This window comes from Protopterus annectens, chromosome 7.part1, assembly GCF_019279795.1.
Source record: "Protopterus annectens isolate FY-2018-M chromosome 7.part1, PAN1.0, whole genome shotgun sequence".
NCBI classification, from domain to species: Eukaryota; Metazoa; Chordata; order Ceratodontiformes; family Protopteridae; genus Protopterus; species Protopterus annectens.
Window position 1 is genome coordinate 543,039,324 of NC_056740.1, and position 18,734 is coordinate 543,058,057.

The following is an 18,734-nucleotide window of genomic DNA, read 5'->3' on the forward strand; positions in this document are numbered from 1 at the left end:
AAATAAAATGCATTCTAATTTGTAGGTCATTGCAGGAGTTAATATATTTTCATTTTCTTTATAATTTAAATAGGTTTTCTTTCTTTCACAAAACTGTACAGTGTCGTTACTTACCAAGTGCTTAATGTAAACTTTGCTAGGTATGACAGAAGTCTTAGGCATTTATATATATATTTTTTAAGAATTTATTGCTACTTTGTCTATCATCCCAGCACTGGCCTCGTGTGTTATTTTTTATACTGAAATGTAGTAGCCACTGAATCCATTGAGGAAAAATCTCTTTATCGGGGACTATCCAGGAAGGATGCAGTAATTGGTAAAGCAAATTGAAAAAGCATCTATTGCTATAAAGCAGCAGCAGCAAGTAATGCACATTAAATGATGGTACAGTCATGCAATCCATTTAAAGCAGCTGCTTTAAGTATAAATACAAGATCCTGGTACAGAATCCCAGTCTGCATAAAACAGGAGTGTGGGATACTATTACTGGATATGCCTAAGGCTGGATTTAGTTTGGTCATGGTGCTAAAATTTGTGGGGGAAGTGATTTTTAGTTTGAGGAAGGATAGGAACCTTTTTGATATTTAACTGTTTTACACTGTTTTTTATTTAAGTTCTTTTTCATATTTTTTTACATTTTAATTCCCACAAGATTTTCATTTATACCTGCATAGCTTGACTTGCCTGGGCCTTTTGCTTGTCAGACTCTGGCAGCTATTTGAACTACTGGGGAAACTTGTATATAAAAGGTTTTCTTTGACTACTGAGAAAAGACCCATACTTGATAAATATCTGTAAGGTTTATTTAGTTATCAAGCTATTAACTGTTTCATCTCTCTTTGTTTTCAGCAACAAACCAGTACATGAAGTTGAGAGCTCAATGTGAAGCCTTATGCTGCTGTGGTTTTGGTAACTGAAGTAATGCAGCAGGACCGCAGACTTCAGCAGAAGTTTGCCAATGACATACAAAATATGACAAACATACATGGCCGTCGAGCTGGATCCTATGGTGTCAGTATTCGAGTTCAAGGGATTGATGGTCATCCTTTTGTGGTGTTAAATAACAGAGATGGACAGATACCAGCTGAGGGTTATCCTGACACACTTCAGGAAGCCCCTAAGATGTATGGCAGTCTGAACACTAGTAAGATGCAGGAAAAAAACAGTTATGAAGGTCGACATACAGAACCATGTCGATCACAGAAAAAAATGCAAGTAAATGTTTCACAAAAAACAACACTAAATAATGTATTCCAGAATGGTGTGTCAGAGCCTACAAAACAATCCAGAAAAAAACCTGCACTATTAAATTTTCAGAAGCACCCTGAATTACTACAGCCATATGATCCTGAAAACAACGCACTTACTTTAACTAGCCCTGAATCTATTAAGTCATCTGCTCATAAAACTGAAGTAGGACACAATTCTCTGAATAAACTGGCATCATCCAGTCACATTCATATTAAGCCATGGGATTCGGTGAAAAACAGCACAGAGGTAAACAGCCAGAAGCCTACAACACTTGATGACCAAAGTAAAAATGTATTACAAACTTCTGTGGGCAATTCTATAAAATCAACTATGACTGCTGATGGGCCTTCAAACGACAGTCATGTCACAAATCTGGAAGTCAGAAAGCATAGACCAGATGTACTTCCCCTACGTCGGCAGAATTCAGCAGGACCACTACTTGAAAGATCAGAGTCACAAATATCTTCAGACTCCACTCCAAACTCAAAGTCGTCCCCATGGAAATCTTGGCAGGATGATCAGGATGATCCTCTTTATGCTGACAATGTCAACCGTCATAAGAATAGAAGGTACATTCCATTTTTGCCGGGTACTGGTCGTGACATTGACACTGAACCAATTTCTGGAGTGGAACAACTGATTGATAAATTTGATGGAAAAGACCACTCTCAGAGAAGAGGCCGGTCTGCTAGAAAAAGAATTGATCCCGAGGATCGTAAACGATCTAGAAGTGTTGACAGTGCTTTGCCTTTTAGGAATGAGGGCTATTCTGATTATTTTGGAAAGTTCAGTAAAAACACAGGTGCGTCAAATGAACCTTTACTAAGGCCATCCCAGCTTCGTCTTCAGAAGTCTGTTCCTCCGGGTAATCAGGTGTCTCTTTCAAATGATAAGAAACCTGTTCATCATACTGTTTCTACAGACAGCATCAAGAAATTTCAGGATCAGCAAAAGGAGAGTCGACCTGATTCAAAGTCTTCATGGTCTGTCAGCAAACGTTCATTAAATGAAGCATCAGTTTCAAATGGTAGTAAAAATCTGATGTTAAACTCCTCTTCATTCACAACAAATGGCAAAACATCAGAAGACAAACTAGAGACGGTGACATCAACCTTGCGGTTGCAATCTGGTGTGAAGGTGCCGTCTTTCAGCAGTAGAAAGAACTCCATTAAAGCTTCCGATTCTGTTGATGGTGAGCAGGTATGTGAATGCTTGATTTTTAAAATGGTTCTATCTAAAGTTTTCATACACTTGCAGGATTATAGATATCTGGTAACCCAAGATGTTTTTAGAAAACTGTACAATGTGCAGTAATTATCATTTCATGAAAGAATAATTTGTTTGCTGAAGTACTGTTCTGTACCACAGCCCATCTATTGTTGTTGTATAAGAAGACATATTTTATTTAAAATGATGTTTACTTTGAAACAGTTCTTGACCTTAAGCATGTATTTAGGTGCCGAGTTAAAATGTGTCCAATCTGTAAAGAATAAATAAAATGATCAGTGGTATGAAAACTGAAAGTAATGCATTTGATCAGTTTTCATAACAAGGTTTTAAGTTCATGAGTAAGTACTAGGCTAGCTGCCCTTGCGGATCATTTTGTCAGGACAATTTCCCTCCAAGGTGAGAATCAAACCCTACACCCTCTGTCTTGTAAGTACTTCAACTGTTATGCCAGTCACCAATCCCCAGATAAATACCTTAACCATTATGCCAACCCTTAAACTTGTTCAAGTAGAAATATTGAGTTAACAGAATTTAGTGGCCAGAGTAATGTTATGAATACAGGAGTAACAAAGGCATTTGAGCCATAGTAGGATTGTAAATAAACAACTAATGAATGAATACTAGTAAATAAACAACTAATGAATGAATACTAGGAAAAAAGAATAGGAGTTTGAAGAAGTGTGAAAATGAGGACGACTGCTGTGCCACGGGGGCGTGGAAGACTGAGAGTAAAGGCCAAAAGAATTAAGGTGAGGTAGAAATCAGATCTATCTGAAGAAAAGGAAGGCTGAGGGAGGTTCAGAGGGAGCAGCAGAGCAAAGTAGTCAACATGCAAGTTGTAATGCTTTGTTTGTGTTTCGCTATGGAAGTCCAGGGGGAAAAAAGCTCCATGTGTTCAGTTTGCACGTGCAAAACAGTGGCATGTAATAAAACATGTAACAGCAGCACATGAAAGGAAACTGATTCATCATGATAAACAAATCGCATTAAAAGTGACCGTTGACATTCAGGTCATAGGCTATAAATTGTTAATAGTTCAGAGCTTGCTATTTAATAGATGGGAGAACATAGAAAGCACAATTAAGGTTAGCAGGAAAGTTATATAAGAATATACAGTACATATAATTTAACCTATCTTCAAATATACAATCTTGCTGTCTAGATTTTCTTCTGTGAAAAAGAAAACTAGACAATACTTTTATTGCATGATTTATTTATTTATTTGAGGTGTGGACTTGAGAGACGTGTTGTTTAATGTTTTGCCAAAATAACTCTGATCCTGTTGACCCAGAAGATGCAGGTTCAGTTAGTGGATCTTGTCTCTTAGGATGTTAGTTGTGTCGGGCCTGAGAAGGGGAGGCAGTTTTGTTTGCTCACATGCTCAGTTGGTACGAATTTTATTTCCAGGAAGGGTTGCAACCCATGGTAGAAACAGATGACTGCCATCCTGTAGTAAAAGGAATGGGGGCATATATTTTCAGATCACCTGTGGCTTTTCTGCAGTGACATTATTGTTTGCTGGACATGGGAAGCAAGACAGAGGGTACAGAAAAAAAAACAAAACACCTTAGAATGATGTCTTGTATCAGTCTCGGTTTTGTTGTAGCTGGTGGTGTGGTCCTGGCCAGTCAGTGAAAGAATGGATGGGTCATTATGACAAGGATGGATTGTCAAGGCATGACCAGGGAGTTCCAGAAATAAAGAATAACAACTGTGCCCTAGTATACGTTTTCTCTTCCAGCAGAGGTAGTTGGGGCTTGACTCAAGCAATGAAACCAGTGGGGAGTCATTGCCAGATGATGGATCCAAATGTATGCTCATTCTAAAGACTGCTAAGGTCCGTTGTGATGTGGGTGGTTAAAACTTGAAAATGAATTGAGTCAAGGTTTTGTCAAAAACAATAAAAAAAATCAACAGTAAATGCTCTTTTTTGCATATTTGTTTATCAAAGCTGAGATACACATGTGACGCTTACCTACTATCATTTTAATTTGTCTCTTTTGCCCCAAATTCCCAAAATTGTATAGTCTACAGACAACCACAATATTTATGTTGCTGTGAATCTCCATAGTTCTTTACTTCGGTAGCCTGCCAATTTATCCATTAGCAGCACTGACCTCAGAGCTCCTCCAAAGAAGGGTTGTCTATTTGTTTGGAAGTTTGACCTCTGTATTGGTAGTGAGAGAGAAAGGGTTTACTTTACAATAGCAGTAGTATAAATTTTGACAATCAGAATGTACAGCCTTGCATTTCCATCTTCATCCAGTGAGATAGGCTCCTGGTAGGCTATTTATAAATTTGAAACAGTTGTCCTAATATAATTTGGTGACAAATGCTGTTCTTTGCATAATCAAGTGTTTAATTATTTCTGCATTCCTGTTTTCTTGTATTTTGATGTTAGGTTACACCTGATTTGCTGAAAGGCCAGCAAGAAATTTCTCAGCAAACAAGTGAGGAAACGGCAAAGCAGATACTATACAATTACCTCATGCAAGGGTTAGTATATCTTTAAATAAATATGTAACTTAGAATGCGTAACATTTGTGAAAATGTCTTGGGTGCAATGTCTGAGCCCTAACATAAGGTAGTCTGGTAGGCTGCACACATTTGTCTCCATTTAAATGTGCTGCACTGTTTGCCATTAACACTAGCTGATTGTGCAAGCTATATTTTCATTGATTACATAGTAAGTTCTGAGGGCCACACATCCATCAAAAGAAATGTTGTGATTCCAGAGGTAGGATGCAGTTTGGAATAGTTCAAAGAGAAGTGAGTTCTAGCCCCGATGCTTGGATTCCTGTTTTAGTACTGACACTGTACTGCATAAAATATGGTGGGGTTGCACTCCTGAAGTACTGTCCTTTGACATGCTATTAAACTGAGGTCTCACCTTCCCGAGTTGGTGGTGGATCCCATAGCTCATGATAGCTGTAAAATATCCCATAGCACTCATCAGAAAGTTAAAGGAAGTTTTATTAAACATTCTAATATTATGTTTGCAACATATTTAATAATTTCTTCTGAACCCACTAATCTTGCTTTGCTATAGGATTGTTCACAAAATCAAATTATTTGTTGTCTTTTACACTATCATTACACCATTATCAGCAATTATTAATCATGTTTCACAGATTATGGCATTTTTATTCTCCCAAATATTGTTGAAAGGCACGTCAGTGCATTTCTTTTTTAAGGGGAAGAGCATTTATCACAGATGACCAAGTTCTCTCTCTGCCTGGGGAAGTTGTAATTGGAGTAAATGTGACTTTCTATCCAAGTTATCCACAAACATTATCTGAATCATCTTGACATTTAAGATGTCTCTATCTGTCTTCATCATCAGTTCCCAGAAATCCCTTCTCTTTTTCATTGGGGAAAAAAGTCTCTCTCTTTTTCAAACAGGTCTTTATTAAGCATTATCTTTCATTATCTTGTTATACTCCATCCCCCGGATTCATGAAGCTCGGCGCAAGGCCGGCGTAAGGCTTGCGCCGGCCATGCAGTGTATAACTGGCGTAGCAGCGCCACATGCATAGTAATGAGTGTGCACCGCAACCACAACCACGTGCATAGGGCACATGCGCGAGTCCAGGGAGCCCAAGTAGGATGCGCCCGTAGGCGTGGCCAAGCCGGCAGGCGATGAGCAACCTAAAGTGCTGACTGTCACATGCCGCCTGCAATAGTAACCGCACCAACCAGTGTCCATGGATAACGAAACATATGCAGAGTATGCAACATAGTACCCGTCCACACAAAATGGAGAACCAACCATAAATCCATGAAGTACAAAATGTTCCCGTCCACGGAACAAAGGATACTCGGAATACCGTGTCCGTCATGCAATGCACTGTCAGCAGGCATACCCAGTGGAGGTGTACTGCATCATGTCAGCGCGCCACAACTACACATGACTAGCCCCATGTGCATGGTCACCAGCAGTCCCACAGTGGTAGTGAGAGTACACAGCTGGGCAGTCATGGCCATATAACAACCAGAAAGAAACCAGATATCCCAAACACAGACAAACATGTGTATAGTAAAATATGCTAGACACAGCAACGTAACAGTCACATACACATAGGATGGCGTATGCCGAATTGGAATACCCAGAAGCAGAACCCATGCATGCAAATGTAATAGACAACAACCCCGTCATAGCACGTAACCCGCATCCATGTCCGACTGTCCACCCAATCCAGCTAGCAGCCTTGCGCAGCTGCACATCTACACACAGCGGGTATACCCCATATGTAGTAGGAAGTATAGTCCTAGGCAGTGACAAGCATGCAAATATGTACCCCACATGTCAACATCCCACCCCAGGTACTGATATCCAAATGGCTGCATGTGAATGTGTCGGCAGAATGTGTACATCCCTCGTGTGGTTACGGACCTGTCGAAACCCCATAGGTGTTCACACGCCACAGTGTCCATAACTGTACACATCTGGACAAAGCAGTATGTGCAGCCACTGTACCGATGATTAGCTATGCAGACATGTCAAACACAATACACAGGGCGGAACAGCCATCCACCAAGCAGGTCACCCCAGCAGGGTTGCCACATGCACAGAATGTCTAGGTGGGACATCACTCGTAGATATGTGTGGTTCCATATGGCAAAACACCCACGGCCAATGCAAAGAATAGAATAACATGTATATGCCCGGATGAATGGTTATGTCATAGCATGGGAATAGCTTAAGCTATCCAACATAATAGTCATGCGTACCAGATACAAAATGCCTGTAACACGCAAGTAGTAATGCAGGAAGACATACACGACTTTGTCAATATCACAGGACATATGGCACGTGTCAAGTGTCGACGCAGGACACAAATGTCCATAATGGGGCCCCCTGCAAAGAGGAACACATGTCAACCCCACCCCCCACTGACGTATCGGCAGTATAACTACAACCCAAACACACACCAACACCACCGTCCAACCCATGATAGCAACGAAGGCCGGACAAAGACAAACACGATGCGTGCACAAATAGGGACACATGTAACCGGTGCTCCGACAACCTTCCACAGGCCACCGAATAATAGTATGTACATACGCATGTAATGCTGCGAAGGATGTGTGGTAGTCCCCAGTATCACAGAGGTAGGTACACAGATACACTGTAATCAACCGTCACATATGTGCACTGTACACAGCATACCTGCAGGTAATACATAGTTCAGTCATGTGCCACATAAATATCCACGTATGAATGAGGACGGGATAGACAAGTGTGAATGGGAAAAACACAGAACATGGCATATGTATGATAACCGGCACCACCCACAGCATTGTATGCCAATAGCAGAAGCTATTGTTGGTTGTCCAAACACTCGTGTCTGTACACACAGAATAAATATCATAGCAATAACCCACGCCTGGGTATGGGTAATGCTGGATATACCCACGGTAGATAGACATGGTGTGGTCCAGAGGGCGATGCCCGAGGGACCAAACAAAGACAACCGTGGGTAAATACAGCAGTGCCCACACCCAGACGTGGGTTATTGCTATTATGCCATATCATCTAGGAAAATAAACTATTAATCCCCAGACATAATGGCACAGCATAATGCCTGTCTGCTGTCCATCTGCAGATGTCTGGCATCCGCGGCAGTGCTGACGTACTGCGCGAGATGTCCGTTGCTAATGTCGAAACTGTCTTGCTATGTAAAACACGGTCAACATAGCAAATCAATACAAAACAGCAACGGAGAGCTCGATGTCCCCGTTGCTGTGTTGTACAACCTATCCCGCTATGTTAAATGTGTGTAGCAGAGCGAGACTGCCCCAAAGTAAGCAACGGACATCTCCGTGGCTCAGTTAAAGCTGTCACGCTATGTTAAACCCATGTAACATAGCGAGACAGGTTATAAATACCGAGGTATACTAATGGAAATAGGTCCGGGCGACCGGACCGTGTGCCATTACTATAACCCGATCTACAACGGGCACGCTGGCCAATCAGCATGCACGGTTAGGAATAATGGGGGGGTTATGGTATAATAGACATGGACAAACTGTGCCCATGTGCCTTGTCTGACATTCGTACACGGTCAGGGCAGTTCCGTACACTAGGCGGACAAGACAAAACCCAGAGCACCACAGGAACACCCTGACAATCAAAGACCTGTATGCATTGGGGCTATAAGCCCCTGTGATCTAAATATCCCTGCGGTCACGCCATATGCATCCTGGGTCAAGAGCAGTAGGGAATAGGGAATGTGTAACATGTAGTACCGCACTTTTCCCAGCAGGAGAATGGATGCCTGTGACGTAAGTGAGTGCGGGGGGGGGGATATGTTAATGTAGCTATGTACCATGGGTATGCATATAAATGAGACAGAACAGAAAACGTGTAGTGGTCACAGCAACCGGCCAACGTGAATGCAGTCCCGTTTGAATTACGACTATAGAACATATGAATGTGAACGTGTAAGTAATGCGTCTGTGCCGCAAAGACAGTTACATGTGTAAAGGTGAAAGTGTGTTCCGCACACGTCCGTTAACCGGATCAGAGATATGTTACTGGAACAGTCACAACTAATACAGGCCACATAATCACACAGACTCAGTAAACATATGTAACCCAGAATACGGATATGCATGTGCGCCTGCGCGTAACCCACAATTAGGAAATGCAAGTGCGCCTGTGCGTGTACAGCAGGGTAAGTTAATGCTGTGTCCTCCACGTTAATTATACATGTCTCAAAACTGTCAGCCTCTGAAAGTATGGAACCGGACAATGCCATGCAAAGTACTGGTACAAATAGTGGGAAACACATGATATGTGATAAGACAAACATAGAATGTGGATAGAATAACGGGTGTGTTAGTAGCAGGGATTGACGAAGGGTATGCATCTGTAACCCGACCTACTTGTCAGAAGGTGCCACCATACATTTATGTAAGTTTTATGTTGGTTTACATTTGTTGACCGGGCTAGGCTAGCTGGATATATGTCCAGTGTCAGTAGAGGCCCGGGGAGAAATGCTCCACACACAATAATAGCACAACATACCAAAGTAGTCATATATGTAAACAAAAATGAACAACAATAGAAAGTGTCCAAAAAGGACTGGTTACATAAAGATTCCAGAAGACAAAGAAAAATATAGTCGGCGGAAGCATGTCATAATTATAGAATCAAGTCTCTATAGAATCAAGTAAGTCTCACATGAAATGCCAGCAAATTGCCAGATAGACACAGGTCAATGTAACACACACCTAAGATAAAGGGCCAACCATCCGTACACTCTGCTAGAACCTGTACAGTGGAAAGGTATGGTATGGTTATAGATGTGTGTACACAGGTAAACCACAGACAGCAACAAAGCAAGGTATGAAACGAGGGGTTCACATGTATATATGTACACACAACAGACCTACGTCCCGTATATATGACACATGGATATAAATATGCCAAGTAATAGATAATATGGGTAGTCAAACAGACATCCACAAACGGGGAACATACAGCAGCAGTCAAAACCACTGGCCAGAAGGTGACAGTCCAGCAAGTTCTACACTTTACACATGCACACTGGTGTCCATTGTAGGACTCCAAAAATTGCTCCATTCGCAACCCCTGCTGCGATTGACGCAAAAGAAGTGACAGCCGCAACTACGGAACAGCTATACATGCACTAAAAGCTTGTTCAAGGTTGATGACACATGTGTCCATGAAATGCAGGACATATGGACAGATATCCCCAGAGTGGCGAGTCCATAGAAGTGCGTCCACATCCCAGTACCGCACATTAACCATGTGTAATGTGTACCGTCGAGGGTTGCAGGCATGGGAACCTGGGTATGCAGAAATGGGCCTAGGTGTTGTTTGGCAGAGAATCCGTAGGCCCGCCCCGTGGGAGGGATGCGGGTATAGCACATGCCTTAATCCCCAGTAATGGTGCAAAGCATCCACCGGATAATGCGGAAAGCAGGTGTGAAATATGTACAGCCCTATATCAGTGTCCTGTAGGCGATTCCCATGGATGGACATGCGTACGACCAAGATGGCACCCATAACTGGAAATCTGTCAGAACAACACAGCTGCAGTAAGGCATAGCACAGGAAATACAGATAGGGACTACATTACAAATACCCCATACAAAGTCAGACCGTTGTGCGAATACTGGGGCGTAGCCATGAATACGGATGTTATGAGTGTCACTAATCATGCAATGGAAATAGAGCCCCCTATCACCCACTGCACAGTCCGGAATGCCTAGGCAGCAATCAGCTAGGAAGGCACAGCACTATGCGAAACGTAACAAGGGCAATGGCTGAACGTCAGGGCGTGTACACATAATGACAACAGGTCAGGGTATGAAGGAGCTACCTGTCCAGAATACATGTACTGAACCGGTGATACTAGGTGGACAGGTGGGAAGAAAGACAGCAGGACAAATGTGCAAACATGTATATGTCCTACCCCGGTAATTGTGAATGACAACGTATGCCCCGCGAAGGTCAGTGTGGAAGGTAATCAGACACAAAGGTGAAGTGTCCCCCAGGGTGCCATGAAGTTTCAACATAACAATTACCAGGCCCCCATAGTCGTACGTGAGCCCCGCCACTGACGGGAAGTGCAAATACGACGCACACATATGGTACAGGAAAGAACAAATAGTGTGGATAAGCAGATGTAGACCTGTGTGAGGAATACAACTGTCTGCGTGGGTGCAAATACAAAGTAATGTCATGTGGTCTGTCATGCCGCCACACACTGTGTGTGTATTGTAGTCAAGACAGTAGGTATGTTGTATTAGACACATACCCTGCAACTGCACAGATGTACGCAGACTGTGTAGAAGTCTGCCTCATATGTTCGCTGTGTTCCACGTAACAGTAACAGTCCGGCGCCCTCATGATAACTGAAGACAGGAAATAACGACAAACATGCGAGGAAGACACCAAATCAGACAGAAATGCCATACGCATGCATAACATCACTGTGCCCACTATCAATGTTTCTAAGAGCAACATGACATGACTGGCCTCGAGTGTCCCACTATCACATAAGGCCGTGTCCAGATATACGCTCCCTGAGGCGGAGTGTTATGAACAGAAACAGATACATGTGTGTGGAAACACTAGTATCCACTGCAAGACGATGGAATGTGCTGCTGTAGGAGGGGTAGTACTGTCCGCAGGTATGTGCTGAAATGCACATGAAACAGCTGTCTACATGGATTACCCATAGTGGCGACACCTGCACGGACAATTATAGTGGGACATACACACGACCATGCACACAGCTCAGATAGACATACACATACCATAAACAGGCAATGATACACAAGGTCAATGGCGTGTACGAGTACAGTGACAGTACAGCAAGGATAGCTGTCTGCCAAGATATACAGCAGATGTCTCTAGGGCGTGCAACACCTCCCGGAACACGGACGTTGCATGGACAATGTTTGGATATGCATCGTACCACATTTCTGTGTGTCAGCCGTGCAAATATGCGATACATGGGACAGACAGCTGTCCATGCAAGAGCAGCGCTATGGGCATAACATATGTATGTATATATACATCGAGTGAGATAGAGACAGACACATGTGGCAAGGCCGGTAGTGGAACCTACACATCACTACCCTATCACACCACAGCAGGACGCACATGGAGAACATGCTACGGAGGTCGCTAACCACAGCAGGCACACAGGCAGTCCACTAGCTGCGTCTCAACATCCGCAAACACAGAGATGTCAGCAGGATATATGTGTGCTGCGGAGCATCTAAAACCATAACCTACGAACCCATGCAGCTGGGAGCATAGACACACACGCGCACACACACACACACACACACACACACACACACACAGCTGGCAGGCATGGGAATTGACCTTACCCCTACCTACCCAACCACACGACAGTATGACACGGGTACGGAACGCGCTACTCGGAGCACTGAACACAGCACTGTCAGAGGCATATGTCTAGGTGGGTGACATCATCCGCAAAGGAATAGACGCCGATAGCAAATGTATGTGTTGTGAAGCGTCTAAAAGCATTACTATCTCCAGAGGCAGCTGGAAACACACACACCACACACACACATGGGGAAGGGCCAGGAGGTGAACCTACGCCTACCTACATGAACACACTACAGCATGATGCATTTACAGAACGTACTACCGAGATTACTGAGCACAGCACTGTCAGAGGCATACTTCTAGGCGGGTGACATCATCCGTAAAGGAATAGACGATGATAGCCAAGGTATGTGTTGTGAAGCGTCTAAAAGCATTACTATCGCCAGAGGCAGCTGGAAACACACACACACACACCACACACACACACGGGGAAGGGCCGGGAGTTGAACCTACGCCTACCTACATGAACACACTACAGCATGATGCATTTACAGAACGCACTACCGAGATTACTGAGCACAGCACTGTCAGAGGCATACTTCTAGGCGGGTGACATCATCCGTAAAGGAATAGACGCTGATAGCCAAGGTATGTGTAGTGAAGTGTCTAAAAGCATTACTATCTCCAGAGGCAGCTGGAAACAAACACACACACACACACACACACACACACACACAGGGAAGGGCCAGGAGTTGAACCTACGCCTACCTACATGAACACACTACAGCATGATGCATTTACAGAACGCGCTACCAAGATTACTGAGCACAGCACTGTCAGAGGCATACTTCTAGGCGGGTGACATCATCAAAGGAATAGACGCCGATAGCAAATGTATGTGTTGTGAAGCGTCTAAAAGCATTACTATCTCCAGAGGCAGCTGGAAACACACACACCACACACACACATGGGGAAGGGCCGGGAGGTGAACCTACGCCTACCTACATGAACACACTACAGCATGATGCATTTACAGAACGTACTACCGAGATTACTGAGCACAGCACTGTCAGAGGCATACTTCTAGGCGGGTGACATCATCCGTAAAGGAATAGACGCTGATAGCCAAGGTATGTGTTGTGAAGCATCTAAAAGCATTACTATTTCCAGGGGCAGCTGGAAACACACACACACACACACACACACACACACACACACACACACACACACACACACACACACACACACACACACACACACACACACGGGGAAGGGCCGGGAGTTGAACCTACGCCTACCTACATGAACACACTACAGCATGATGCATTTACAGAATGCACTACCGAGATTACTGAGCACAGCACTGTCAGAGGCATACTTCTAGGTGGGTGACATCATCCGTAAAGGAATAGACGCTGATAGCCAAGGTATGTGTAGTGAAGTGTCTAAAAGCATTACTATCTCCAGAGGCAGCTGGAAACACACACACACACACACACACACACACACACACACACACACACACACGGGGAAGGGCCGGGAGTTGAACCTACGCCTACCTACATGAACACACTACAGCATGATGCATTTACAGAATGTGCTACCAAGATTACTGAGCACAGCACTGTCAGAGGCATACTTCTAGGTGGGTGACATCATCCGTAAAGGAATAGACGCTGATAGCCAAGGTATGTGTTGTGAAGCATCTAAGAGCATTACTATCTCCAGAGGCAGCTGGAAACACACACACACACACACACACACACACACACACACACACACACACACACACACACACACACCACACACACACACAAACGGGGAAGGGCCAGGAGTTGAACCTACGCCTACCTACATGAACACACTACAGCATGATGCATTTACAGAACGCGCTACCAAGATTACTGAGTACAGCACTGTCAAGAGGCATACTCCTAGGTGGGTGATATCATCTGCAGAAGCAAGGCAGCCGATAGGGAATCAAGACAGAGTGCGCAGTCACACAGCATGTTACTATCCCAAGGTGGGCATACAGTAACACGGCAGTGCTGCCCTCGGGAATACTAACTAACTACAGAGCACAACATCATGACATGGATACAGGATGCACCACAGACAGTACACCCTATGAGAGAGCAACCGGTGTGCATGATGTAGGCAGCCATTGTGGCATAGCAACTACATATAACTCGCCTGGACGGCCACCATGGCTATGCAGGATGTCATTGGCCAAGGCTACACGCCTAGTATCAGATGTCGGTGCCGACTGTACTGTGTCTCCACGCATGGCGTACTGGGCATGCCCACACACCTAGCGGTCGCAAAGGGGAAACATACATGCACACGGGGTATACTCACAGAAGGGCGCAGTGTGCACTGTACTGTGTGTCCATCTACACAACTGCTTACTGGGCATGCTCACACACTTAGCATTTGCAGAGTGCAGACATGCATACACATGGGGTTGAATCATGAAAGGGCAGAGTGTGGAACGTCATGTGTGTCCACCTACACAACAGCAAACCGGGCATGCTCACACACTTGGCAGTTGCAAAGGGGGAACATACATGTACACGGGGTATAATCACAGATGGGCGCGGTGTGCACTGTACTGTGTGTCCATCTACACAACTGCTTACTGGGCATGCTCACACACTGAGCATTTGCAGAGTGCAGATATGCATACACATGGGGTTGAATCATGAAAGGGCAGAGTGTGGAACGTCGTGTGTGTCCACCTACACAACAGCAAACTGGGCATGCTGACACACCTAGCGGTTGCAAAGGGGGAACATACATGCACACTTGGTATGATCACAGACGGGCACAGTGTGCACTGTACTGTGTGTCCATCTACACAACTGCTTACCGGGCATGCTCATACACTTAGCATCTGCAAAGTGCAGACATGCATACACATGGAGTATGAGCATGACAGGGCAGAGTGTGGAACCTCGTGTGTGTCCACCTACACAACAGCAAACCGGGCATGCTCACACACTTAGCATGTGCTACGCGCCGTCCGGCATGCAGACGGAGTGTACACACCGCAGGTCATGGTCAGGTAAACCCGTCCACACGCACAGGGTGGTCACACATGCAGTTACTCATACACACACAGATGACATCACAGGCATCACGGGTGCAGGTCAAACATGTACACACTGCAGTGAACACTGTAGCTGCCATGCCAGCACCATGTCATCGGTGCAGCAGTATGCCTCATGGTCCAACAACAGCATGTGACATATGTCCACAGGTCTGTATAGTGGTGTACACCAGTCATGCAGAGTACACATGTACTAACAATGATCCCACATGTGTGATGTAGTCCGCCCATATCAGTATACATAGACAGGTCGGCTCCACACATACCACAGCCCTGACACAGCTATGACACATGACTGCTGCTGTGAACCAACGTCCGGATATGTCATACATGTGATTGGCTGTGTGCATGGACTGCACACAGGACACGTACGAAGCCTGTGATGTACCACATGCATAACACTGGCATACGCGGTGCTACACACACGAGTGGAAGGTGGACACATGTCTGTGGTATGCTCCCACTACAGGGTTTAGCGGTGTTGACTGGGACACATACCCTTGTATTGTTCGCCTGTGACAGCTGTGATACCATACCACAGTCCATGTCCTATGTATGTCAACACACATGTCAAAACGTAGCAATGCATACACACATGGCAACAGGGGACACATGTGACACGTGTACTGTGCATGGCGCAGCCATGCATGAGCAGTGGCCGATGTCCATAACATAGTTGCAACTCCCTACCACATGCGTACCCATCATGGGGGCCGTTATATGGTGGCATAGTAACAGCATGTATGGCGGTATGTGTGTACATCATGTGTTTAAACACCTGTCCACATGCATATGTGCAGGTGGTGGCTCACAGGTGTGTCCCACACCATCCTACCCTGCCATGTGCATACAGTATGCTATGTCGCTGTTACATGACAGTGCTGCCATAATGCATACCCATCGGTCAGGTGTCATCGACTGTATGTCACATGGCTACTATAACACCTACCACCTCCCAAGTGCATATATCGGCACATCTGCCGGATACAGTGTTGGTACGCATAATGCACTACATACCGCTGCACGCCTGCACATGTCTCATATGGCGGGTGTGGCATTCCCAGCACCGACATGTGTGCAGGAATGTGTGCCCATGTATGCCACATATCGGGGGGACTATGTCCCACGTGCCACACATCCCTGTACACCATAGTAGAGATCTGTACATACCTCAGTGTGGGGTGCATGGATGTGGATGGTGCAGTACATGCAACACGTCGTCTCTCCGTGTATACATGTGTGGTCACCACCATGTGTGTGTGTCAACATGTTTGTATGTCTGCTGCCTGGTGTGAGGGTGTATGCAGATATACTGTTGTGAATGGACACTAACCACACAGGGTGACCATCCCGTACTGGTGCAGCATTGCACAACCCTGTCGATGCCATAGGTGTGAGCCATACTGGCCACCTGTGCAATTCCGCCCCCTGTGACATGGCGTGTGGGTGCATTGTATTGTGAGGGTGCTGACCACACAGGCAGGTGTCCCCATCTGCACACTATGGGGTGTGCGCCATAGTGGTGTACACCCCACGATTGCGGCCGTATTCCTGTACTGGTACAGCGTCCTACTGCTGCACAGTGTGCACCACAGCTGACAGGTGACACCTGAGGTCAGTGGGCAGCACGCTATGTATGACACCTGCACAATGTCACCATACCTGTACTGTGTCCTGCCATGTATGTGATGTCTCTGTCCACTGTAGCCTGTGGCACCGACCACAGGCATCAGGTGCAGTATATGTGTGGACGTGTGTGTCATGTACTGTGTAAACAACTTTAAACTATGTCTGGCTCCGTACATTCTGCTCTTCATGTTTTCCCTTAGAACTTCTCTAGTTGCAATCTAAACTGTCTATTCTCTATCACTAAAGCTCAGCACTTGCTCCTAAAGCATTCTTACATAGGTAAAGTACATATATACTAAACAAAGTACTACATTAGCCTAGAATCCCCTTGAGTACCCATTTCCCTATAGGTCCCTTCTGACTCAGTTACACAGCAAACACTTTCACGTTTTCTAGCATGCCGAAGGGTCAATTGCTAGCATCTTCTCCTGTTCAGCTGGTGAATCTGGGCATCCTGAGGCAATGTTACAATTGCCTCATGTACACAGACAACCCACACCTTCCCCCACAAAACACAAATACATGTGAGAGATGCAACTATATAGCCAAACTGGAGGCTGAGCTCTCTCAACTCAGGACCGGCAAGACCAGACAGGAGGAGAAGGACACCACGCACACCACAAACCCAGATGTTCTTCATCTCACATTGCTGCAGTCCTTACTTATGGGTAGTCCGCTGTCCTCGGTCGGCCCGAATACCAAAGTATTAGGCTGACGTCGGTCATGGGCGCTCAGCTCTGACGTCAGAGCGTCAGGGTATAAAAGCGCATGACCGACGTCATTACCTCAGTCTTTTTTGCCGCATGGTCCGATGCAGAAGCAGCGTTGCAAGTGCCGTTCGGCGTTCTGAAATTTTTCGAATTAGGAGTTTCAGACCGATACCAAGTTGGGCTAAGTACCCCGTTGGGGAATATTTTTGTTTTTTCTTGCCTCAGTTATTTACCGGATGTCAGGAAAAGTGAATAATTGTATTTCTTGTGGGAAACAAATACCGCATAGGGATTATCACTCACTTTGTATTCCTTGTTTGGGACCGGAGCACGACGTGGTCGGGTGTCGGTTTTGTGCTAGGTTCAATAAGCGCACTATAAAGCGGAGGTTAGATTGCGCTAGGTTAGTCTTTGGCAAGCGGTGTAATTATAATATGCCGTCGGATCCTCCGATGCCCGTTTCCACGAAGAAGCGCAAAGACAAATCTGTGAAGCCTAGGCAGGATGATTCGTCCATTTCGGACGCCGTTCCATTAGAAGCTGCAGGGGAACAGGTGGACCCAGCTGAAGTTTCTGTTGAGACTCAGGGGGAAACTTTGATTTTGCAAGAGGTGGCCTCACAGGAGTCGGGTCAGGCTGAAGGGGCCTCTCAGGTTACTATTCTTCCTACTGTGCCTAGGGTGGTTAGGCCTTCTGCTACTATTTCTAAGGCTCCTTCTAAGGGCAGGTCTGTTTTACCTTCCTCTGGTGTCAGTCCTGGTTCCTCAGGGTCAGTGCCTAAAAAGCACATGCTTAAAATGGCAGAAGATTTGATTACTTTAATTAGAGGTTCTATGCCCCCTCCTGATAAGAGGCCCAGGGTAGAGCCAGAGTTGGAAAGTTTGGAGCAGGCCTCAGATGATTCAGAGTCTTCTGTGGAAGACATTCAAGATTTTCCTCCTTATTCGGATTCTGATGCAGAGGATTC

At 45.2% G+C, this 18,734-nt stretch overlaps 1 protein-coding gene across 1 annotated transcript in view; it reads left to right on the forward strand.

Moving 5' to 3' along the window:
• The first annotated feature begins 849 nt into the window (after nt 1-849).
• Nucleotides 850-18,734, forward strand: part of CGNL1 (cingulin like 1) — a 1,082,391-nt gene continuing 1,064,506 nt past the window's right edge. The window contains exons 1-2 of the mRNA XM_044078976.1: nt 850-2,451; nt 4,883-4,977. Of these exons, the coding sequence (XP_043934911.1) occupies nt 922-2,451; nt 4,883-4,977 (1,625 nt within the window). The 5' untranslated portion in view covers nt 850-921. The remainder of the gene's footprint in view (nt 2,452-4,882; nt 4,978-18,734) is intronic.